Source organism: Myotis daubentonii, chromosome 5, assembly GCF_963259705.1.
Source record: "Myotis daubentonii chromosome 5, mMyoDau2.1, whole genome shotgun sequence".
NCBI classification, from domain to species: domain Eukaryota; kingdom Metazoa; phylum Chordata; class Mammalia; order Chiroptera; family Vespertilionidae; genus Myotis; species Myotis daubentonii.
This window is the reverse complement of record NC_081844.1, coordinates 51,723,513-51,745,027: the sequence shown is the minus strand read 5'-3', so window position 1 is coordinate 51,745,027 and position 21,515 is coordinate 51,723,513. Positions and strand designations below refer to the sequence as shown.

Below are 21,515 nucleotides of genomic sequence, written 5' to 3'. Positions count from 1 at the left end.
GGTCATTAGCAGAAAGCAGGGTTTTTGCTTTCTCATCTTTAGTACCAGGATCTGGATCAGACTGTTTAGATGTGGTTAAAGATGAGGGGAGCTTTGGAAGCAGTTGTATTAAATCCCTTTGGGGGTCAGAATGTGTTCTGTGAAGTGCTCATCCCTTCCTATTCTAAACATCTCCACAGTGGACAGTATGTTTATGTTGCCCCCAAACTCAACATGGGAATTTGAGGGAGACATAATCCCCAAAGTAATGGTATGAGGAACTGGAGCCTTTGGAGGTGTTAGGTCAGGAGGGACTAAGAGTCCTTAGGAATGGGATTAGTGCTCTTATGAAACTGACCAGAGAGATCCCTTAGCCACGTGAAGACACAGCAAAAAGACAGTCTGTGAACCAGGAAGTGGGTTCTCACTAGACACTGAATCTGCTGGTGCCTCGATCTTGAAATTCTCAGCTTCCAGAATTGTGAGAAATACAGTTTTTGTTGTTATATGAAATGAATAAAAAAATAAATATGGTTCTATGTTTAAATGTGAATACTCTATATTAAATAGGTATCATATCACAGTTATAATTCTTTCCTCCCGAATGTTCTGGCAACAAGCTTATGCTAACCTTTTAAATTCCTCTCCTGAGGAATAGCCACCATATCCTATCACCTCCTGTCCTTCTCCCTTCCTTCTCTGCCCCTCTTGTGTCCAGCACCTCACCTGTCCACCCCACTCCCCAACTCCCATTTCCTTAATTCCTTTTATTTTATATCAAAATGTTTCTTTAGAGTAGGTATTTTTTCTTTGATTTTTTGGTCCAATGCTATTTGTGTTATCTTTATCTTGTGTCCTGCCCTTTGAGGGACAGAGGAACATAAAAACTTAAAATATCACCAGTCCTTGGGAGACTTCTCCTTGAATAGTTGAGGTAACTTTTTCTTGGAGAACAATTTCCAGTGACTTCAGTTACTGATTTAACAGACTTGCCTAAGAGGTTACTTGGGCAACAAACAAAAAATATTAATTTGTGAAGTTAGAAAATGCAAATTTTACAAAAGAACAGAGAAACTGAGCAGGCAACTTCCTTAAAATCAAACTAAATCGATAAAAATCAAGGACAATGTAAAACAAATAACATACAAACTTTTATTCAAAGGTAATTCCAGAAAGACATGTTTTGGTCATTTTTAAAGTGAGATTAATTGAAGACCTCAGAAAAATTGTATCTGATCAACACACATGGCTACTCGCAGAAAGTTCTCTCTTCTGTTAATAGCAGCTAAATTTATACACACGGAAAAAATTCTTAAGACCATGCAAATTCAGTTGAATTCCATACATTCATTATATTCATCAAAGACCTGCAGTAATGATCATGCCAAAGTGTTACTTTAAGAAAAAAATTAAAAATACACACCAAAACATGACCAAGATTAAACCAAAGGAAGGAAATAATAAATAAGCATACTTTACATTTTATTTTTAAAAAGTTTGGCATCACACATATTCAAGTGTGTTACACCATGTTCATTCCTCAGAAGTGGCATTTTAAAGTATTAAGCATTGTTAAATATCAAAAAATACAACTCTGTTTTACAATGTAGTACTGGCATAATTCAAAGTACTGTGCCAATTATAAATAGTATAATCAAGTTTCAAACATCTTTTCAAACATATTTAAAGGAAAGCATATACACACACAGTTATATGCACACCATTTATTATACTCATGTAATCAAAGATATTTTATAAAAGCAAACAGTTTTATCCCTCAACTAGTTTGTATACTTACATAGAACTTAATACCTGTTCAAAGATTTTCAGTTCCTGTGTATACAGATTTCCAGAAGGAATAAAGAAAAAATTAATTTTATAACACATATTCTTTTGTCTTCCTTCACAAAATAATCCAGTCGTTCAAGGTTGATAACTAGTCTTTATGAAAGCAACTGTTGTCTAAAGACTGAAGAGTAAGTACTGCAGTCCAGGTTTTTTATTAAAATTCAGTCAGCTGCTGCTCATTGCAGAAAATGCCTACACGGTGCTTCTACCAAAAATAATCTTCAGAATCTGAGGCCTCTAAAGGCAGCCGATCTTATTTTCTGCGGAGACTTAAAGTGCAGCTACAAGTGGAGAAGTGCTGGATTCTCAAGTCACTTCAGAAATACTTGTTGAAGTCTGTTTCTCATGTATAAATATGCCAAAAATGTCCTTCGGGCTCATAACGGTTTATCAATAACTGTGACCCCTAAGCAAAGAAATGAACAAAACGGAAGTTACAGGCAGCATTCTGTATATCTGAGAAAATACTGAATTCTTTATTTTATTACTCAAGCAACAGGGTCTGAACAAATCATAGTGTATCAAAAGTACTATCATTTTAATTTAAATTGCAGTGAGATCTGTTAGTTATAGACCAAAATGTCAGACTATTTAATCCAGATTACTCTTTTGCTCTTTGCACTTACAATTAAGGAAAAATAATTTTACTCAGAAAGCACTAAAATCCACCTAACACACCCAAAGGGGCACAAAGAAACTTTCAGGGGTGATTAATACTTATTTTCATTATTTTGACTGTGGTATTGGTTTCATGGGTATATACATATGTCAAAACTAATAAAATTGTATGCTTAAATATATGCTATTTATTCTATGTCAGTTATATCTCAATGAAACTTTAACAAAATTTCCTAATTTTCAGTCATGTTATTGTATATAGTTCTATTAGATGTTGTTTTGGATGATATATAAACAGTAGTGATGGTTAAATTAGTATAAACTTTTCTCACCACAACTGGATCAATATTACAATGTTATAGAAACATTCTAATATTTAAAGTGATATAAATTCCTATCATCAGAGTAATATGTAACATACAGTTTTGAAGACTCTTCAATATATTTAATAAAGAGAATTACCATTTCTCTTACTAAGAGCATGGACCAAAATTATATTTTAAAATTTAACCAGTGCTATTCTAAGTAAGAAAAATTATTTCACAGCCTCTCTAGAACCCTATCACACAAGCCCTGCCAGGGGGATGTTGTAGGGGTCAAATTTCTGGTGTAACCGAGTAATGGAAGCCTTGCTACACAGTGAATTCACTCCACTGCAGACAGACATCAGCCATGTGAAGTTTTAGCATATGATCCCGCAATGGAAAGATTTGTAATTGCAAATGCAAACGATTGTAGAATGATAAAAGAATACCACTGCTTTATTTCAGAAAATACACATCCAATACTGTTTTAAGAACAAGAAATAAAATATACTTTGAGAAAAGACTTTCTTCTTGTAACATTCTTAATGTAAAAATCATAATGGTGTAATTTTTTATATTGTAATAGAAGACTGTAAGAAAAGTAAACAATTATTACCTGCATAACTTCTCCCTGTGCTCATACAAGATGACACAACTGTCCATTTATCAGTTGTTGGGTTATAATATTCTACCGATGCCAAGTTACAGGAGCCATCATCCCCTCCAACTACATATAACAGACCATTGACAGCACAAACGCCTTTTAAAAAATTAGAGAAAAAAGCAATTATTTAAAAAAATTTAGATGAATATGAATATCCCTACACATTTGGTGAGGTGATCCAGTGACACTTTCTTAAAGGAGGCAAGAGGAGAAGATGGTGGAGAAGGAATTATTTTTATATGGGAGTCTAATACCACTTCTAAGCTCCTATTGTGTCATTTATGCAGTAGCTGCTTTATTTTTTTAAATTTCAGATTTGTTGTTTCTTTTGTCTCTTTTTTATGTTTTTGTGTTTGTTTGTTTGTTTTTTAATTTTTATTGATTTCAGATAGGAAGGCGAGGGAGAGACAGAAACATCAATGATGAGAATCACTGATTGGCTGCCTCCTGCACACCCCCTACTGGGGATCAAGCCAGCAACCCAGGCATGAGCCCTTGACAGGGATCAAACCTGGGACCCTTCAGTCTGCAGGCCGATGCTCTATCCACTGAGCAAAACCGGCTAGGGCTAGCTGCCTTATTTTTGCATTACTTTATTTAATCTTCACAATAATCTTACTTTATAGGTTAGAAACTAGGTTAATCCACATTTTATTATTAAAAAGAAAAAAACTAAGGTCAAATAAGTTTAGTAACTCAAAGTCAACTTGTTAGGGAAACCTAAGGAAAAATTGTAAAGGGTATCCCAAAAAACATGTATATACACTTTAGTAGCTGATGACTCAATTGATATTTTTTTCTTTTCAGCTAGACTAAGCTTTGAACAAAGGAAATTCATCCTAAAATGCTATATGAAATGAAGTTCAAGTACTAATACTGCCTTTATAAGTACAAAGTGTGTAGACAATTTTTGGGGACACAGGGTGTATACACACTTTAACAGCTGATAACTCAATTTTCACTCCTTTTCATGTTTAACTGATTTGAAATAATGGGAGAAGCCAGACTAAGCTTTGAACAAATAAAATTTATCCACTAGACTTTTTTATGGGGATACAAAGAAGATAAAATTTATGGTACAAAACTAGCAACAGTTGATGAATTTGAGACCATACAAATACCCAACGAAATAATTCTTGATGTTTGCTATAACATTGCTTCTCATTATAGCAGTGCCTGGACCAGAAGGGTCATCAGTTTGTTGACAAAAATATTATTCACTTCTGTGGATTCTTTCAAATTTTGAAAATGAACTGTATGTTAATAAACACTGACTTTATAATCATTCAATGTATGTATACATTTTTTTGGATTCCCTATGTTTTAGTAGAAGATAAAAATGATTCTAAATTTTAATTACTATACTCACTGGTTAACTATTTTATCTCCTTCAAAAAGGGAGAGCAATATTATTTATTTCATTATTATTAGATAACTCATGGGTTGGTTTTTTTTTGCAAGAATTTAAAACATCTAAAAAAGTATAAAGAAAAAAAGATCACCTCTAATCCTATACTGCTTAGAATAATGACCATGAAATTGTCTAACTCCTGGCTAACAGAAATGAGCTTATTTTGATTTGAAAATACAACATGAGTAGAGGAAAATAATAAGATTATTCCGCCCTGGCTGTTTTCTATGCATAAATACTCACGCACTTGTATTAAATCCCAAGCTCATAATACACATGCTACTTTATTACTCACCCATTTCCTCCAAACAATATACCTTGGACATCTACCCAAGTTAATAAATATAGATCTCCATAATTTTAAGTGACTGCTTAGTACCCCATGTATGAAAATACCATAATTTTGTTAATTGTCTTTGATGAACATCAAAAATAATTTTTTACTAATGGATATTGTTATTCTTAGTTTTTTTTGCTATCAATGATGTTGCAATGAATAAGGATCTCTCTTGCATACTTTTTTCATCCTTGTGCAACTATTTTTTTAATTCCTTTACTAATTAAGTTATTACATATGTGTCCTTATCACCACATTACCCCCCACAACTATTTTCTTAATGTAAATTTTTACCAAAAAAATTGCTAAGTTAAAAGGTAAACACCTTTATTTCCATATTTTTATAAAGTGTATTTAATAATTCATAACAACATTTAAAGCCATTATGAACTGCTACTAAAGGGCATCAAAAAATCCAGAAGAATGCTCACTGGTCTTTGTAGTTCCATAGATAGTTTTACTGGTATAATTAACAGGTGTTTACAGATTTTTATATTAACAAAACAATGAGCCAACTCCATATACAGGATTTAGAAGTGTACTAGCAATCTGTGCAAATGGAGTGAATCTTCCCCACTAACACTAAATTGTGTTACTACTCTAGTCTCTTGACGGAAGTAAATTCATACCATTTTAAAGTAGTTCAAATATTTGAAAAGCAAGAGCAGGGTAATGATTGCTCTACACAGTATGTCCTTATTCTCCTGGCTAACAGAAATGAGTTTATTTTGATTTGAAAATACAACATGAGTAGAGGAAAATAATAAGATTATTCCATCCTGGCTGGTTTGGCTCAGAGGAGAGCGTCAGCCTGCGGACTGAAGGGTCCCAGGTTCGATTCCGGTCAAGGGCACATGCCTGGGTTGTGGGCTTGCTTCCCTAGGGGGGATGTACAGGAGGCAGCCAATCAATGACCTCTCTCATCATTGATGTTTCTATCTCTCTCTCTCCCACTCCCTTCCTCTCTGAACTCAATAAAGATATATTTAAAATAAAAATAAAAATAAAAAGATTATTCCAACCTTCAGGAAAATAATGAAAGTTCAAATTGCAAATATATGTCCTAATCTAGGGAAGGCATGTGCACATATTACTTTGATTTTTCTAACTTAATATATACCGGGGTCAAGCACTCATTCTACCTATGGCCCAGATCTGTGCGTCTTACCATGAGTCGGACTATCTATAGCTGAGAGGTTTCTAGGACATTACCAAATACTAATGATTGAATGAGGTGCAAGTTCACTGTTGTTGACAGTCCTTGCAGTCATAAGTATTTAATTCCCCATAGTAATCACAGTTAAATTAAGGAGTAAGTAAGAACAGCATTTTGGAGGGTGTGGGGCCTGCATCTTGCAACATCATCTTATGGTATACAGTGAGTTAGAGATTCATCAGGAACATATTTTTGGACTATGGGAAATGGCATGAAGATAATGGCATTTCCCAAAACACTGGCTTTCCTGAATCTATTTTCCATTTCCCGTCCATGGATTTTCTTTTCAAGGAGTTAGTTTCCTAATCTTGAAGACCTCAGTTTTCTTAAGTTATTAGTTGTTGTTTTAGCTTTTCCACTTCATAGAAATCCTGAACTGTATTAGATTAGGGTTAGCTTCTTTGGGCTTCCCTCCAGATTCAGATAAATACTAGCTTTTTAATCTGGTATGAATAGTTACTCAACTAGACTAAATTTCCTAAGAACTGGGTTTTGTAGTACGTGATACATGGTAGGCACTCAAAAATATTTGTGGTAAGAATGAGTGAATTCAATGTCAAATAAAGAGGGATCTTCTTCTAATTTAGTCTCTACATTCATCACCAAAAATAGCCACTAGGAGAAAGTAAGTTAACTGACGTGTCACAACAACCTGCTACGTTCTAGACCCTATACTGAGCATTCAGTACATAGGATTATTACAGAGGATTCTGCCTTTAAAGACCTAGTCCATTAGACCCAGAACAATAAAAGAACAATGGAAACACATGGGGATACTATACAACTGTAAATACAATTCATATAAGTTTTACAATTGTGAACTAGACAGATACCTGCATTTCTCCTGCACATGTTCATGTCTGCAACCTGTCTCCATGTATTGGTGGTGGGATCATACACTTCAACACTTTTTCGCACTAAAGGGCCATCATGACCCCCTACAGCATACAATAAGTTGTTTAACACACCAACACCTATAAAATATAGAATAAAAGGAGCAATAAATTCATAGCATATTAGGTTTTTTTAAATATATATATTTTATTGATTTTTTTACAGAGAGGAAGGGAGAGGGATAGAGAGTTAGACACATCGATGAGAGAGAAACATCGATCAGCCACCTCCTGCACACCCCCTACTGGGGATGTGCCTGCAACCAAGGTACATGTCCTTGACCGGAATCGAACCCGGGAGCCTTCAGTCCGCAGGCTGACACTCTATCCACTGAGCCAAACCAGTTAGGGCCATATTAGGGTTTATTCAAATGACTTCTAACTAAAATTTTTGAAATTATTCTTCATAGTAAAAGTAAGTGGATATTCTTTTAAAGTGGATATTAAAAGTATACAACCTAAAAAAAGGGAAATAAATAAAAGTGGACAAATGAGAATCACAGTAAGAACTATCATTCTAAAAAGAGAGGCCATTAATCATTTTGAAAACAACTTTCATGATAAAAGCAAACCAGTACTACTGAGGAGAGACTGTTCCCTGAGGTGACTGATGTTGGATCCTCTAGTCAGAAGATTACTTCTCGTAAATTCCTTCAGGGACTGCTGGCCCCTCCCTTACACCCCAAATGTGCTGCTTCTTGGAACATGTCTGTGCCCCACCCCAGGCAAACATGTAAAGCATTTTCTCCTTATCAGGGGTAGGTCATGCCCCAGTAACCTATCCATCCTGCCCCGTCCTATATAACCCCTTAGCACCTGCCATGTGGCAGGGAAGGTACCCATGTCCCCTTGCTGCAGCCCAAGACACACCTTGTATGTAACCCCCCTTAATAAACGCGTACTGCTGGATTATCAACCTCTTTCTTTAGTCTCTCAACCCTGGGAAATTTTACATAATAAGTATTAAAGCACAAAATTTCTAAGAAATGGATATGAAGCATCTAACCAGTTTGGCTCAGTGGATAGAGCGTCGGCCTGCGGACTGAAAGTTCCCGGGTTCGATTCCGGTCAAGGGCATGTGCCTTGGTTGCGGGCACATACCCAGTAGGGAGTGTGCAGGAAGCAGCTGATCGATGTTTCTCTCTCATATCTATGTGTCTAACTCTCTATTCCTCTCCCTTCCTCTCTGTAAAAAAAATCAATAAAATATATTTTTAAAAAAAGAAGAAAAAGAAATGGATATGAAGAGCCTTGATTATGAAGCAAGTTCCTCAATGAGCACTAAAAAAAAAACACACCTAAAAGAAATGCCAAACAATGTAAATAATTAACTGAAACAGAGAAGAAGCCTTTAATTTGGCACTTAGAAATTTTACAAAGTGAAATTTAACTGCAGCTACCTACCACTCCGTGTAATTCAAAAGACACTTTAACAATGTTATTAGAATCAGTATATATTTTCTGAAAACATAAAGATATGTCAGTGAATCATTTCACTTGTTTAACTCTTTCCCATCATTTTCGACTTCAACTGCTACATGAGGTTCCTGCTCACCTGCTCCGCTCCGCCTGGTACTCATTTCTGCTATGTAGGCCCACTCGTTCGTGGCAGCATTATAGCATTCGACGGTGCTGAGACACTGGCGTGAAGCTCCATCATAACCCCCTACGGCATACAGCAAACCTAAACATGGGATCACAAAGAAAGCCATATTCATACAGAGCTTTTCTTCAAGTCAGAAGATAATATATTTTCCTCCATGGTAGCAGTTTCCCTTTAAAGTGTTACTGTTTGCCTAATGGTGACGTGTAGAGTTACCAAATCATATGATGAGGATCTGCAGAGTACTAGTATATGTTATCATATTAATTTAACATTTTCATAAATAATCTGACAGAACAGAAAGTACACTCATTTTATCTGTGGATAACACTATTTGATAAGTGAACAACACCCTGGAAAAAAATTAAATGTCAAAGTTATCTTAGTAAATTAAAAAAGTTAAACCAAGAGTTAGTAACAGTGTACAATAAAATATTATTTGGCAATAAAAAGAAATGAGGTACCAGTAAATGCTATAGCACAAATGAAGCCTGAAAATTGTCCTAAGTCAGAGGAGCCAGTCACAAAGGACCAAATCCTGTGAAATGTCCAGAAATGGAAAATTTATATAGAGACAGAAAGTAGAGTAGTGGTTGATGACAGCTGGAGAGGATGGAGGTGACAGCTAAGGGGAGTAGGGATGCTTTTGGGGGTAAGAAAAATGTTCTAAAATGAATTGTGATGGATACATGCTGAACTGCACACTTTAAATGGATGAATTGTATAATGTAATTTATCTTTCAATAAGCTGCTAAAGAAAAAAAAGTTAGTGCAAAGAATTATATTCCATGGTGGGGATGGCATGGCAACCCACAAATTTACCCAAGGGGGGGGAAAAATCACACCAAAAATACAGCCTTTCTTAAACTCCGCTGGGGGACAAAGTAGAAATAAATAATTGTGACAACCCATCCCTTAAACGTTAAATAGCCCTTCTCTAGATATAGAATTTTGTATATATGCCATCTGACTTGTTCTCCCAAACAATTGCATTAATATCAGTTAACAGTTTTATATAGGTTCCATATGCAAAGAGACAGAGAAGGGAGGAAAGAAGAAGAGGGAGAGACAGAGGGTGTGAGGGCGTAAGAGGGGCTAGAGTGGGCATGGGGGGGCCTTATATAGCCAATATAGGCAAGCTAACTTTTTTTAAAGGATAATTAAAATTTTACAATACTACGTTCCCTTTTAAATGATCACTTGCTTGCCCATTTAGAGACTGGTGTTTAGATTACTGGAAGAACCGCTCCTAACAACCAAGAGCCACATGTACCTGAAAATGCTCACCTGCAGGAAGAGTCTGCACCTACCTCCAACAACGCCGACGCCAACACTGCTCCTCCTCGTGTTCATGGGAGCCACGTGAAACCACTCATTAGACTTTATGTTATATGCTTCCACAGATGATAAACCTACAATGAAACAGTGCTCTTCATTTCCTCCTCTAGAAAAATGTAAAGTGATTGTTCTTTTATATATATGTTGCTAGGGAACAATAGTTCAGGTATGTGAAACTGGGTTAAAATTAAAAGAGAAAAATGATGGAATGTCAGTCAACATATCGATTAAGTGATAAATAGGAATGACTTTTCCAGAGGGCTCCTACCCAAGCTACTAACATTTATTAGCTTTTTAAACTTAGTGATATGACTAATACTAATGCATAGAAGGAAATATAACATACTTACCACTCTTATAACACTTAAAGAAATTCTTGATAGAATTTTTAAACTTAGCTTTATAATACCTGTTAAAATGCTCAGATATCGCCTAATTGCGTCATGATTCGTTCTGTAAATGTGATCACTATATTAATTCTAACATCAATGTGAAAAAAAATTAAAGGAAATCACCTGTACTCCCATCAAAGCCTCCAACAGCATATAACAATCCATTTAATACAGCAGCCCCCAAAGTGCTTCTCCGGTCTCGCATGTTAGCAACACTGGTCCACTGATCTTTCACGGGGTCGTAGGAATCCACAGTGCGGACTCGTAAGGAACCATTAAAGCCACCGACAGCAAAAACCAGCCCAGCCATGTAGACCATGCCTGCAAAAGAAATACAGCAGTTAATGACTGTGTGACCACACTACCACCACTACCTAAAGACGGCTTTCAATATGTCTACAGCTGTTATTAGAATACTAGGGGCCCGGTGCACGAAATTCGTGCACTGGGTGTGTGTGTGTGGGGGGGGGGGGGGGGAGTGTCCCTCAGCCCAGCCTGCCCCTTCTCACATACTGGGAGCCCTCAGGCGTTGACCCCCATCACCCTCCAATCGCAGGATCGGCCCCTTGCCCAGGCCTGATGCCTCTGACAGAGGCGTCAGGCCTGGGCAGGGGACCCTCATTTCCCCCCATCACTGGTTCTGCCCCCAGCCCAGGCCTGATGCCTCTGGCCCAGGCATCAGGCCTGGGCAGGGGACCCCCAGACCCCTCCGATTGCTGGCTCTGCCCCTTGCCCAGGCCTGATGCCTCAGCCAGAGGCGTAGACCCCCATCACCCTCTGATCACCTGATCGGCCCCTTGCCCAGGCCTGACGCCTCCGCCAGAGGTGTCAGGCTTGGACAGGGGACCCCCATCTCCCCCCGATCACTGGCTCTGGCCCCCGCCCAGGCCTGAGGCCTCTGGCCCAGGAATCATGCCTGGGCAGGGGACCCCCATCTCCCTCTGATCGCTTGCTCCACCCCCCGCCCAAGCCTGACGCCTCTGACCCAGGCTTCAGGCCTGGGCAAGGGGACCATCATATCCCCCCCAATCCCCGGCTCAGCCCCCCGCCCAGGCCTGATGCCTCGGCCAGAGGAGTTGACCCTCATCACCCTCCGATCACCAATCACCGGATCGGCCCCTTGACCAGGCCTGAGGCCTCCGGCAGAGGTGTCAGGCCTGGTCAGGGGACCCCCAGCTCCCCATGGTTGCAGGCTCTGCCCCTGGCCAGGCCTAACGCCTCTGGCTGAGGCATCCGGCCCGGGCAGCGGGGACCCGCAGTGGCAGCGGCCCCGCGATTGTGGGCTCCGCTTTAGGCCCAGGCAAGGGACCCCTAGCTCCCGGGACTGCCAGCTTCGACCGTGTCCAGCTCCCATCGCTGGCTCCACCCCTACTTCCTGCTATCACTGGCCAGGGCGGAAAAGGCGCCTGATTCTCCCATCATGGCTGGGGGGCAGGGCAAAGGCAGCCCCAGGGCCGCCTTTGCCCTGCCGCCCAGCTCTTAGCTCTCCCCTGGGTTTCCGATCACTGTCAGTGGCAGGGGGCTTCTTCCTGCTTTCCCTTTCGCCTCCCTGCATTGTGCCTACATATGCAAATTAACTGCCATCTTGTTGGCAGTTAATTTGCATATAGCCCTGATTAGCCAATGAAAAGGGTATCGTTGTACGCCAATTACCATTTTTCTCTTTTATTAGTGTAGAAGTTATTCGTAAGAGAATCCTGACTGAATAGGTCCTAAGAAATGCTATTCATTAGCAAGACTACATAATGACTAAACGGTCCTCCTTTCTAAGATTATTAAAATGCAATGGGCCTGGCAGGTTGAGCGTCGACCTACGAATTAGGAGGTCAGGGTTCAACTCCTGGTCACAGCACACGCCAGGGTTGCAGGCTCGATCACCCCAGTAGGTGCTGGGCAGGAGGCAGTCGATCAGTGATTCTCTCTCATCATTGATGTTTCTCTCTCTCCTCTCCCTTCCTCTCTGAAATCAATAAAAATGTATTTTTAAAAAATACAGTGGCATGAGCTGAGGTCCTATTTTGACTCTAGGCTTTTTCAAAGACTTATTTACAGACTTAAAAATTGAGCCAACTCCTCTAACCTGTGTACTTCTCCCATCGCTTTCAAATTTTGAATCTTCTACTCTATATGTCTATACTTAATTTGCAGAACGTGCTCCCAGTTTGTCCTGTAGTGAGCTAAATCAGGAGTTAGTAAGTTACATCCTGTAGGCTATTTCAGTAGAACCTAGGAGCTAAGAATGATTTTACATATTTAAATGACTGAAAAACAATTAAAAAAAAAAAAAGAATGTTCTATGACACATAAAAAATTATATGAAATTAAAGTTTCAGCATCCATAAATAAAGCTTTATTGGAACACAGACCTACCCATTCATTTATATAGTGTATATGTCTGTTTTCACACTACAGAGACGTTTTAGTAATTGTAGCAGAGACCATATAACCCACAAACTCTGATTCTGTAAGAAAAAGTGTGCTGATGATCCCTGGGGCTAATGAGATATTAGGTGATCTCTGGACAGAGAAACCGCATCGCTAAAGTTTTCAACCACCTTTCCACTTCCTGAGCTTTTCCTTGCTATTGTCCTTATCTGACAAGTGCCTCTCACTTCGTGATCTTCAAGTTCAAGCCCCAGTGAAAGTTCCACAATCTCTATGAGGCCTTACCCAACCACTTGTGCCTGAAGGATTACCTAGAGCTCCTGAACCCCTACAGCAAATACACCTATTTTAAGTTTAATAAATCTTATACAGCCTGCAATATCATTGCTTTAAATTATTCAAATTTTTGTTGTTCTTAAATTCTGTAATGTTTATGTTGCTGGCCCAGCTTGAGGGCAGGCACCGTGCCTCCCAGTTCTCTTAATCCGGCGGAGAAAACAGGAATCACCAGCGCTAAGTGTTTCACTAGCTCAGTGTTTCATATGATGTGGTCAGGTAGGGTGTGCATCACTACTCTCTACTGTCTTACCATCTGGTGCTTTTTCTCCCCAGCCCCCTAAATTACATGGATGTGCAGTCCTTTATATGCCATCAAGACTCATGAACATAGATGCCAAAATCCTCAACAAAATTCTAGCAAATCAGATCCAGCATTACATCAGAAAGATTATATACCATGACCAAGTAGGATTTATCTCAGGGATGCAAGGATGGTACAATATCCGCAAATCAATAAACATGATACATCACATAAACAAATTGAGAGATAAAAATCACATAGTCATAATCAATTGATGCAGAAAAAGCATTTGACAAAATCCAACACCCTTTCTTGATAAAAACCCTCAGCAAAATGGGAGTAGAGGTATCATATCTCAACATAATAAAAACCTTATATGACAAACCTACAGCCAACATCATACTCAATGGGCAAAAACTAAAACCATTTCCCTAAGAACAGGAATGAGACAGGGATGCCCACTCTCACTACTCCTGTTCGACATAGTACTTAAAGTGCTAGCCATAGCAATTAGACAAGAAAAAGAAATAAAAGGTATCCAAATTGGAAAAGAAGATGTAAAACTGTCATTATTCGCAGATGACCTGATACTGTACATAGAAAACCCTAAAGACTCCCATCAAAAAATTATTAGACTTAATAAATTAATTTGGCAATGTAGCAGGATACAAAATTAACACCAAGAAATCTATGGCATTTCTATATACCAAAAGTGAACTTACAGAAAGAGAGACTGAAAAAACAATCCCATTTACCATTGCACCAAAAAAAATTAAGATACGTAGGAATAAACTTAACTAAGGAGGTAAAAGACCTGTACTTGGAAAACTATAGAACACTGAAAAAAGAGATAGAGGAAGACATAAACAAATGGGAGAACATACCGTCTTCATGGATTGGTAGAATTAACATCATTAAAATGTCCATACTACCCAAAGCAATCTATAGATTCAATGCACTCTCCATTAAAATACCAATGGCATATTTTACAGACCTAGAACGAACTCTCCAAAAATTCACCTGGAATAAAGAAAGACCCTGAATAGCTGCAGCAATCCTGAGAAAGAAGAACAAAGTAGGAGGGATCTTACTACCAGATATCAAGCTGTATTACAAAGCCACTGTTCTCAAAACTGCCTGGTACTGGCACAAGAACAGACATATAGACCAATGGAATAGAATAGAGAACCCAGAAATCGACCCAAAATACTATGCTCAATTAATATTTGACAAAGGAGGCAAGAACATACAACGGAGTCAAGACAGTCTCTTCAATAAATTGTGCTGGGAATATTGGACAGATACATGCAAAAAAATGCAACTAGACCAACAACTTACACCATACACAAAAATAAAATGGATAAAGGACTTAAACCATAAAAATATTAGAGGAATCCACAAGTAGCAAAATCTCAGACATATGCCAAAGCAGTATCTTCACCGATACAGCTCCTAGGACAGTGGAAACTAAAGAGAAAATAAACAAATGGGACTACATCAAAATCAAAACAGAAAGCTTCTGTACAGCAAAAGAAACCATCAACAAAATAACAAGAAAGCCCACTTCATGGGAGAACATATTTGCCAGTGTTATCACCGATAAGGGTTTAATCTCCAACATTTACAGGGAACTCATACAACTTAACAAAAGGAAGATTAACAACCCAATCAAAAAAATGGGCAATGGACCTAAATAGATACTTTTGAAAGAGGTCATAAGGAAGGCCCAGAGACATATGAAAATATGCTCTAAGTCACTAATCATCCGAGAGATGCAAATCAAAACAACAATGAGATACCATCTCACACCTGTCAGAATGGCTATCAACAAATCAACAAATGACAAGTGCTGGCGAGGGTGTGGAGAAAAAGGAACCCTCCTGCATTACTGGTGGGAATGCAGACTGGTGCAGCCACTGTGGAGAACAGTATGGAGTTTCCTCAAAAAGTTAAAAATGGAACTCCCATTTGACCCAGTAATCCCACTTCTAGGAATATATTCCAAGAAATTAGAAACACCAATCAGAAAGGATATATGCACCCCTATGTTTATAGCAGCACAATTTACCATAGCTAAGATCTGGAAACAGCCTAAGTGCCCATCAGCAGATGAGTGGATTAAAAACCTGTGGTACATCTACACAATGGAATACTACGCCGCTATAAAAAAGAAGGAACTTTTACCATTTGCAACAGCATGGATGGAACTGGGGAGCATTATGCTAAGGGAAATAAGCCAGTCGAAGAAAGATAAATATCACATGATCTCACTCATATGTGGGATATAATAATCAACATAAATTGATGAACAAGAATAGATCAAGAGACAAATGGCAGGGGAGGGAGGGGGTTAGAAAGCAACCAAAGGACTTGTATGCGTGCATATTAGCATAACCAATGGACACAGACACTGGAGCAGTGGGGGCTTGCCCAGGGTGGGAATGGCTGGTGAGGGGCGGGGGGGGGGGGTCAATTGGGGGAAAAGGAGACTTATATAAAACTTTAGACAATAAAAAAAATTAAAAAACAAAAACAAAACAAAACTGTGGTACATCTACACAATGGAATACCACGCTTGCGGTAAAAAAGAAGGAATTCTTAACGTTTGCAACAGCATGGATGGAACTAGAGAGCATTATGCTAAGCGAAATAAGCCAGTCATTGAAAGATAAATATCACATGATCTCACTCATTTGTGGAATATAATGAGCAACATAAACTGATGAACAAATACAGATCCAGAGACAGAGAAGCATTGATCAGACCCTCAAACCTCAGAGGGAAGGCAGGGGAGGGTGGGGGTAAGGGAGAGAGATCAACCAAAGGACTTATATGCATGCATATAGGCCTAATCAATGGACATAGATACCAGGGGGTGAGGGCACGAGTGGGGGCGGGGGGGAGACAATGTGGGGATAAGGACACATATGTAATACCTTAATCAATAAAGAAAAAAGAAAGACTTCAAAATTCAAATAAAGCTGCGCATTGACAGCTCCCTGTCAGGGAAAGAAATGACTTTTCAGTCCCTGGTTCAATCTGGAAATGAATACTCAGGCCATTTTCAGGTAAATCAGGAGTGTCTGAGGGGAGCTGTGGGCAATGCATGATTTGGGTAGGCAGAGAACTAGCAAATGATTAAGGACAGCCACTAGACTTCTTGAGCACCCCCAATAGCAGGAAATGCGGTAGAACTCCTGAGAGAGCCTGGGGACTAGTCAGCAGTGACAAAGCAAGCAGCATATTTCAGCACAAAAATGTTCTATATCCAAAATCATAAGTAACACCAGGGAATGTTCGCTGTGAATCTGGGCCACTGAAATATTCATTTTATTTTCTCTACAAACAAAACAAAATAAAAATCTATCATATCTTAGTGACAGTATGGTATGCTTAGCAAGTGACAAGGAAAAATAAATAAATGAATCAATCTATGATGTGAAATTAACCACCCCCTCTCCCCCCGCCCAAACATTCTGGGTGGAGAGGTGTTTGAACTAGAAGAACTAGTTTCCTCAAAGTTACAAAGAACTGAAGCTCCCAGGGAGTAGTCTGGCCAAGATTACAGTAAAGGGCATCAGGTCTAATGTGAAGGAGGTGTGGGCCTGATGACATAATTAGGGTGAAATTTTCTCATGAACAGTACACGTTGGAATGGGTCCAGTTCAATGACTTATGGTGCAATGGAAAACAAACTGATTACTGAAACCAGGAATAAGATGTGAATTAAGAAACCAATTATAAATATCACGGAAGATGCCATATCCAACAGTAACAATAAAGAGAAAAGACATAGCCCTAGCTATGGTTTGGCTCAGTGGATAGAGTATCGGCCTGCAGACTAAAGGGTCCCAAGTTCGATTCCGGCCAAGGGCATATGCCCGGTTGTAGGCACACCCCAGTAGGGGGTGTGCAGGAGGCAGCCAATCAATGATTCTCTCTCATCATTGATGTTTCTATCTCTCTCTTTCCCTTCCTCTCTGAAATCAATTTTAAAAAAATTTTAAAAGATAAAATACATATAAGAATAAATCTGTCAAGGAACAAACAGAAACCATATGAAGAAAATGTTAAAAATCTCCTGAAGACATAAAAGACACAAGTCCTATCACTATTCCTTCTCTGACTGGCTTATTTTGCTTAGCATAATACTCTCCAGGTCCCTCAATGCAAGAGACATTCTTCAAAATACCTTCAAACAAATCAAGGGAATGAAAAACAAGGAAAGACTAAGGAAATGTGACAGACAAGAAGAGACTAAAAAAAAAAATATATGACAACATGCAATGTGAAACCCTGAAACAATATGAACATTAATAGAAGAACTGTTAAATATGAATAAAGTCTATAGTTTAGTTAACAGTAATGTACCAAAACTGATTTCTTGGTTTTGTAATTGTTTCACAGTTACATAAGATAGGGAAAGAGTATACCAGATCCCACTGTACTATCTTTACAACTCTTCTGTAAGTGTAAAATTATTTCAACACAAAAAGTATTTTTAAAAACATGTATGTATAAACACACACACAAATACACATACACGTATAACTTTAAAGTAAGGCTTTTTTATACAAGAAACAAATTCTTAAATCCTAGGACAAAACTCTGATGTACAGGACTCCATAAAATGATAAAAAAATTTTATGTGGTAAAAATAACAAGTCAAAAGAAAAAAAGGTTAATACAAATAAATATACATAGCATAAATGATAAACAAAAAGGCTATGTTCCTTAACACAGAAATATATCTGTCAAATCAATAAAACAATATAATAAAAAAATGACAAAAATCATGAGCTGACAATTCAGAAAGATGTTTAACTTTCCTTATAATAAAAGAAGTACAAAGAAAAATGAGGTCACATTTTTCACCTACCAGATTGGTGAAGCTCAAAATATTCATGACAAGGTGTTGTTGGGAATGTAAGGAGACTGGTATCTTCATATTTTACTGTTAGTATAATAATTGGTGTATCATCTTAGGATACTTTTTAATTCCAGTTCTAGAGTTTTATCTTGCTCTAATATATTAGCATTTGTACACAATGATGTATGTATAAGAAACTCATTTTATCATTGTTTATAACATAATATTAAAAACAATCTTAATGTTCAATTAAAACACAGTAAAATTTGTACTACATCCAAATCCCCCCCCCCAAAAAAAATATTAGACAGTTCTTAAAGAATATGGTAACTCTATGCTGATATGTAGCAACCTCCAAGACGTATTGGTAAAGTACTACCATAAGAGAAATGTCCCATTACACTTAGAATTCATTTTGCTATGGGAGATATGAATAAGGGATCAAAATTTGAGCCTCAGGAAGACTCCTTTGAGTTTGCAACTGCCTTTTCTGATTACAGTTTTGTTAAATAAGGTCTATTTTAACAAATGTTTATAAAATGGATGCTGGGAAGAAGGCAACTGTGGCTTATAGCTAAGTTGGGAATCTCCTAGAACTAAAGGTCCCAACCTAAAGATTCTTTCTCAACATGTCAACAAAAGTCATTAAGAAAATTCCCAGCCATTTAAAAATTTCTCCAGGACCTGAAGTAGATGATATGTGATCATGTGATTCTGAAACAGTAAGGACCATTACAAACAACTTGTAAATTCTTAAGCTTCAAAAAGTGGATAAACTAGTAAATTTTCAAAAAAAAAAAACAGCAAATTGCTAGCTACTACACTTTATACTACAGAATCAGAAAGATTTGTAAAGATACAGGCAGAGCAGCTAATTCACATCAATGAGCTGTATGAGTCTTCTGTATCACTGTTTAACCATATAGCCACTTTATCAAAGCTTTTCTAATAAAGATTCTTCTAATTAATAAAACAAGACCTGAGCAAGAAGTTCCCAATGACCGAGCAGTAGGAAACTGCTTACCTGCCCGGCATCTCCTGGAAGGCAATTCTGCTACTTGGTGCCACCGTTCTTCTTTAAAGTCGTAGCATTCCACACTTCTGATAGCCTTTGGTGCCTGGCCCCCAACCACCACCATCAACTGGAAGGGCAGAAATGTGAGCACTTGAACAAACCACCATTGCACATTCCGGGATTTAAAAAGTCTTACAAAGACACTGATGTGGAGAGTGTTAGGATGAAGATGGGAGGGTGAGCTGGGGGATAACACCCACCTAATCAACATTTAATAAACATCAACAAAGGGGCACACGTTAGAACTACAATTCTATTCTGTAGCACATTTAGTCAAAAATAAGGATTTCAGAAACTCAAGTAAGTTTCTGATCCTTCAAGCAAAAGCGGTATTTAAGCCAAAAAACAGCAGGCAGTCAGCACTGGCAAGGCTGCAATGTGTCATAGGGCTTTCTATAAACCAGATCCTGGCCTTGTCACAATCAGGGATTAGACCTCCACAGTCTAGGAGAGCACACAGTAATGAAATGTATCTTAGTGGGGAGGTGAGGTGGCAAAGACAATCAGGTATTAAAAGAAAGATGGAAAAGGGGGAGGGGGAACTATTGAAAAAGAGAAGTTGAATTGGAGTTCACAAGAGAGCACAGATTCCTGGGGTGTCAAGTCAAGAGACCTCCCTTGACGCCCCCCAAATAAACCAATAGGACAGATAATGAATGAATGAATGCACAATAATCTAGTGCTAAGAATAAATGAGGTCTATACATCTCTTCAAATTAACTCAGTCCAACAACTATTTACTAAGTATCTATCATCTGTAGTTGTCCAAACTGTGCTAGGTATTATACACAAGAAATATAAGACATGGACTCTACCTACCAAGAGCTTATGGGAGACAAGACACATAAGGTAATTCGAGAACAATATACAATTATATATGACCAAAAAGATATAAAATTACTATAGGCATTAGCTGCTACTGCCGATCAGAAAATGGAACACTGCCATAATTTAGTGAAAGCATCTGGGAGGAACCTTGTGAGATAGATGGAATTTAGTAGTCACTGTGTTTGTCCTTTACTGAAGCACAAGCAGGTACTTCAGCAACACTGAAAACACAGCCTTCAAATCAGAAGAACATAACAGGTAAGGATGTTGTGTATAAAATACCATAAAGAATGCCAAAGGACCTTGGGGGAAAGATGAGGTGATGATAGAAAAAACAGATGTTCAAAAGAAACCAAAAAGTCAAACAAACAAAAGATGGAATGAGTCACACATACAAAAAGGGGAGGTCTGCAACCTTGACTGAGCCATGACCTACCTGAACTCAGAACTACAGAAAGATGCACGCACAGAAAACATCATTCCTGAATCAGAGTAAATCCCATTTCCAAAAAGAAGCCTATTTAGTAATTTATTAACTGGAGAGTAGAAAGAATTTTCAAGGTTTTAAAAAGAAGACAAAAGAATTGACAAAGAAAATCTGCCTTACACTCCTATCCAATCACCAAAGGGAAAAAATCAGAGGTAAAATACAACAGTAAGATGAACCCTGTATGTAGGGATTTATATAAGATCTGTTTAAACTTCTAAACTCTGCTTGGAGGTTAGACAATAGTTGACAGAGACTTGGTTAAACATCTCTGATAAAAATTAACCAAAAAAAAAAAAATTCTGAAGGGAATACTTTTCAAAATAATCCTTGAGAAACAATACTGATTCAATTTCTTGATTCTTAAGCTTTGAAGCTCATAATTTCCATGTAATAGTTCACTTTTGCAACATCAAAATGAGGAAGGAAGGGAAAATGTGCTACTGAGTACAGAGAATGGTAGTAATATCTGTCCTTCACTCACCCAAGAGAAGAAAACTGAGGTGAGGTTTTGGGACTTCAGAAATCAGAGATAACAGAGACAAGGAAGAATGTTTAAAGGGAAGACAAGACAGCAGGGATAGTTGCATGAAATCAAGAAACTGCGAAAAACCACTGTGCTACTACCATCAAAATAGGTACTCATGACTTTGACACCCCAGTTATTTGCAAAATATACCTGATCT

At 38.1% G+C, this 21,515-nt stretch overlaps 1 protein-coding gene and 1 long non-coding RNA gene across 4 annotated transcripts in view; both read right to left on the bottom strand.

Moving 5' to 3' along the window:
• Window positions 1–1,108: 1,108 nt before the first annotated feature.
• The window catches only part of KLHL2 (kelch like family member 2), an 80,470-nt gene continuing 60,063 nt past the window's right edge, over window positions 1,109–21,515 (bottom strand). For 2 of the 3 annotated variants that reach the window (XM_059697772.1, XM_059697774.1), the window contains 7 exons: window positions 19,464–19,581; window positions 10,728–10,925; window positions 10,185–10,286; window positions 8,827–8,955; window positions 7,212–7,352; window positions 3,367–3,510; window positions 1,109–2,233 (listed from right to left, as the gene is read on the bottom strand). In XM_059697772.1, coding sequence (XP_059553755.1) covers window positions 2,205–2,233; window positions 3,367–3,510; window positions 7,212–7,352; window positions 8,827–8,955; window positions 10,185–10,286; window positions 10,728–10,925; window positions 19,464–19,581 — 861 coding nt within the window. In that variant the 3' untranslated portion in view covers window positions 1,109–2,204. The remainder of the gene's footprint in view (window positions 2,234–3,366; window positions 3,511–7,211; window positions 7,353–8,826; window positions 8,956–10,184; window positions 10,287–10,727; window positions 10,926–19,463; window positions 19,582–21,515) is intronic. The other variant, XM_059697773.1, reaches the window with a different exon arrangement.
• On the bottom strand, window positions 5,380–7,205 carry LOC132235440 (uncharacterized). The gene is made up of 2 exons (XR_009453018.1): window positions 6,185–7,205; window positions 5,380–5,941 (listed from the first exon to the last, which is right to left on the bottom strand). It is a non-coding gene; the product is annotated as an uncharacterized LOC132235440 (long non-coding RNA).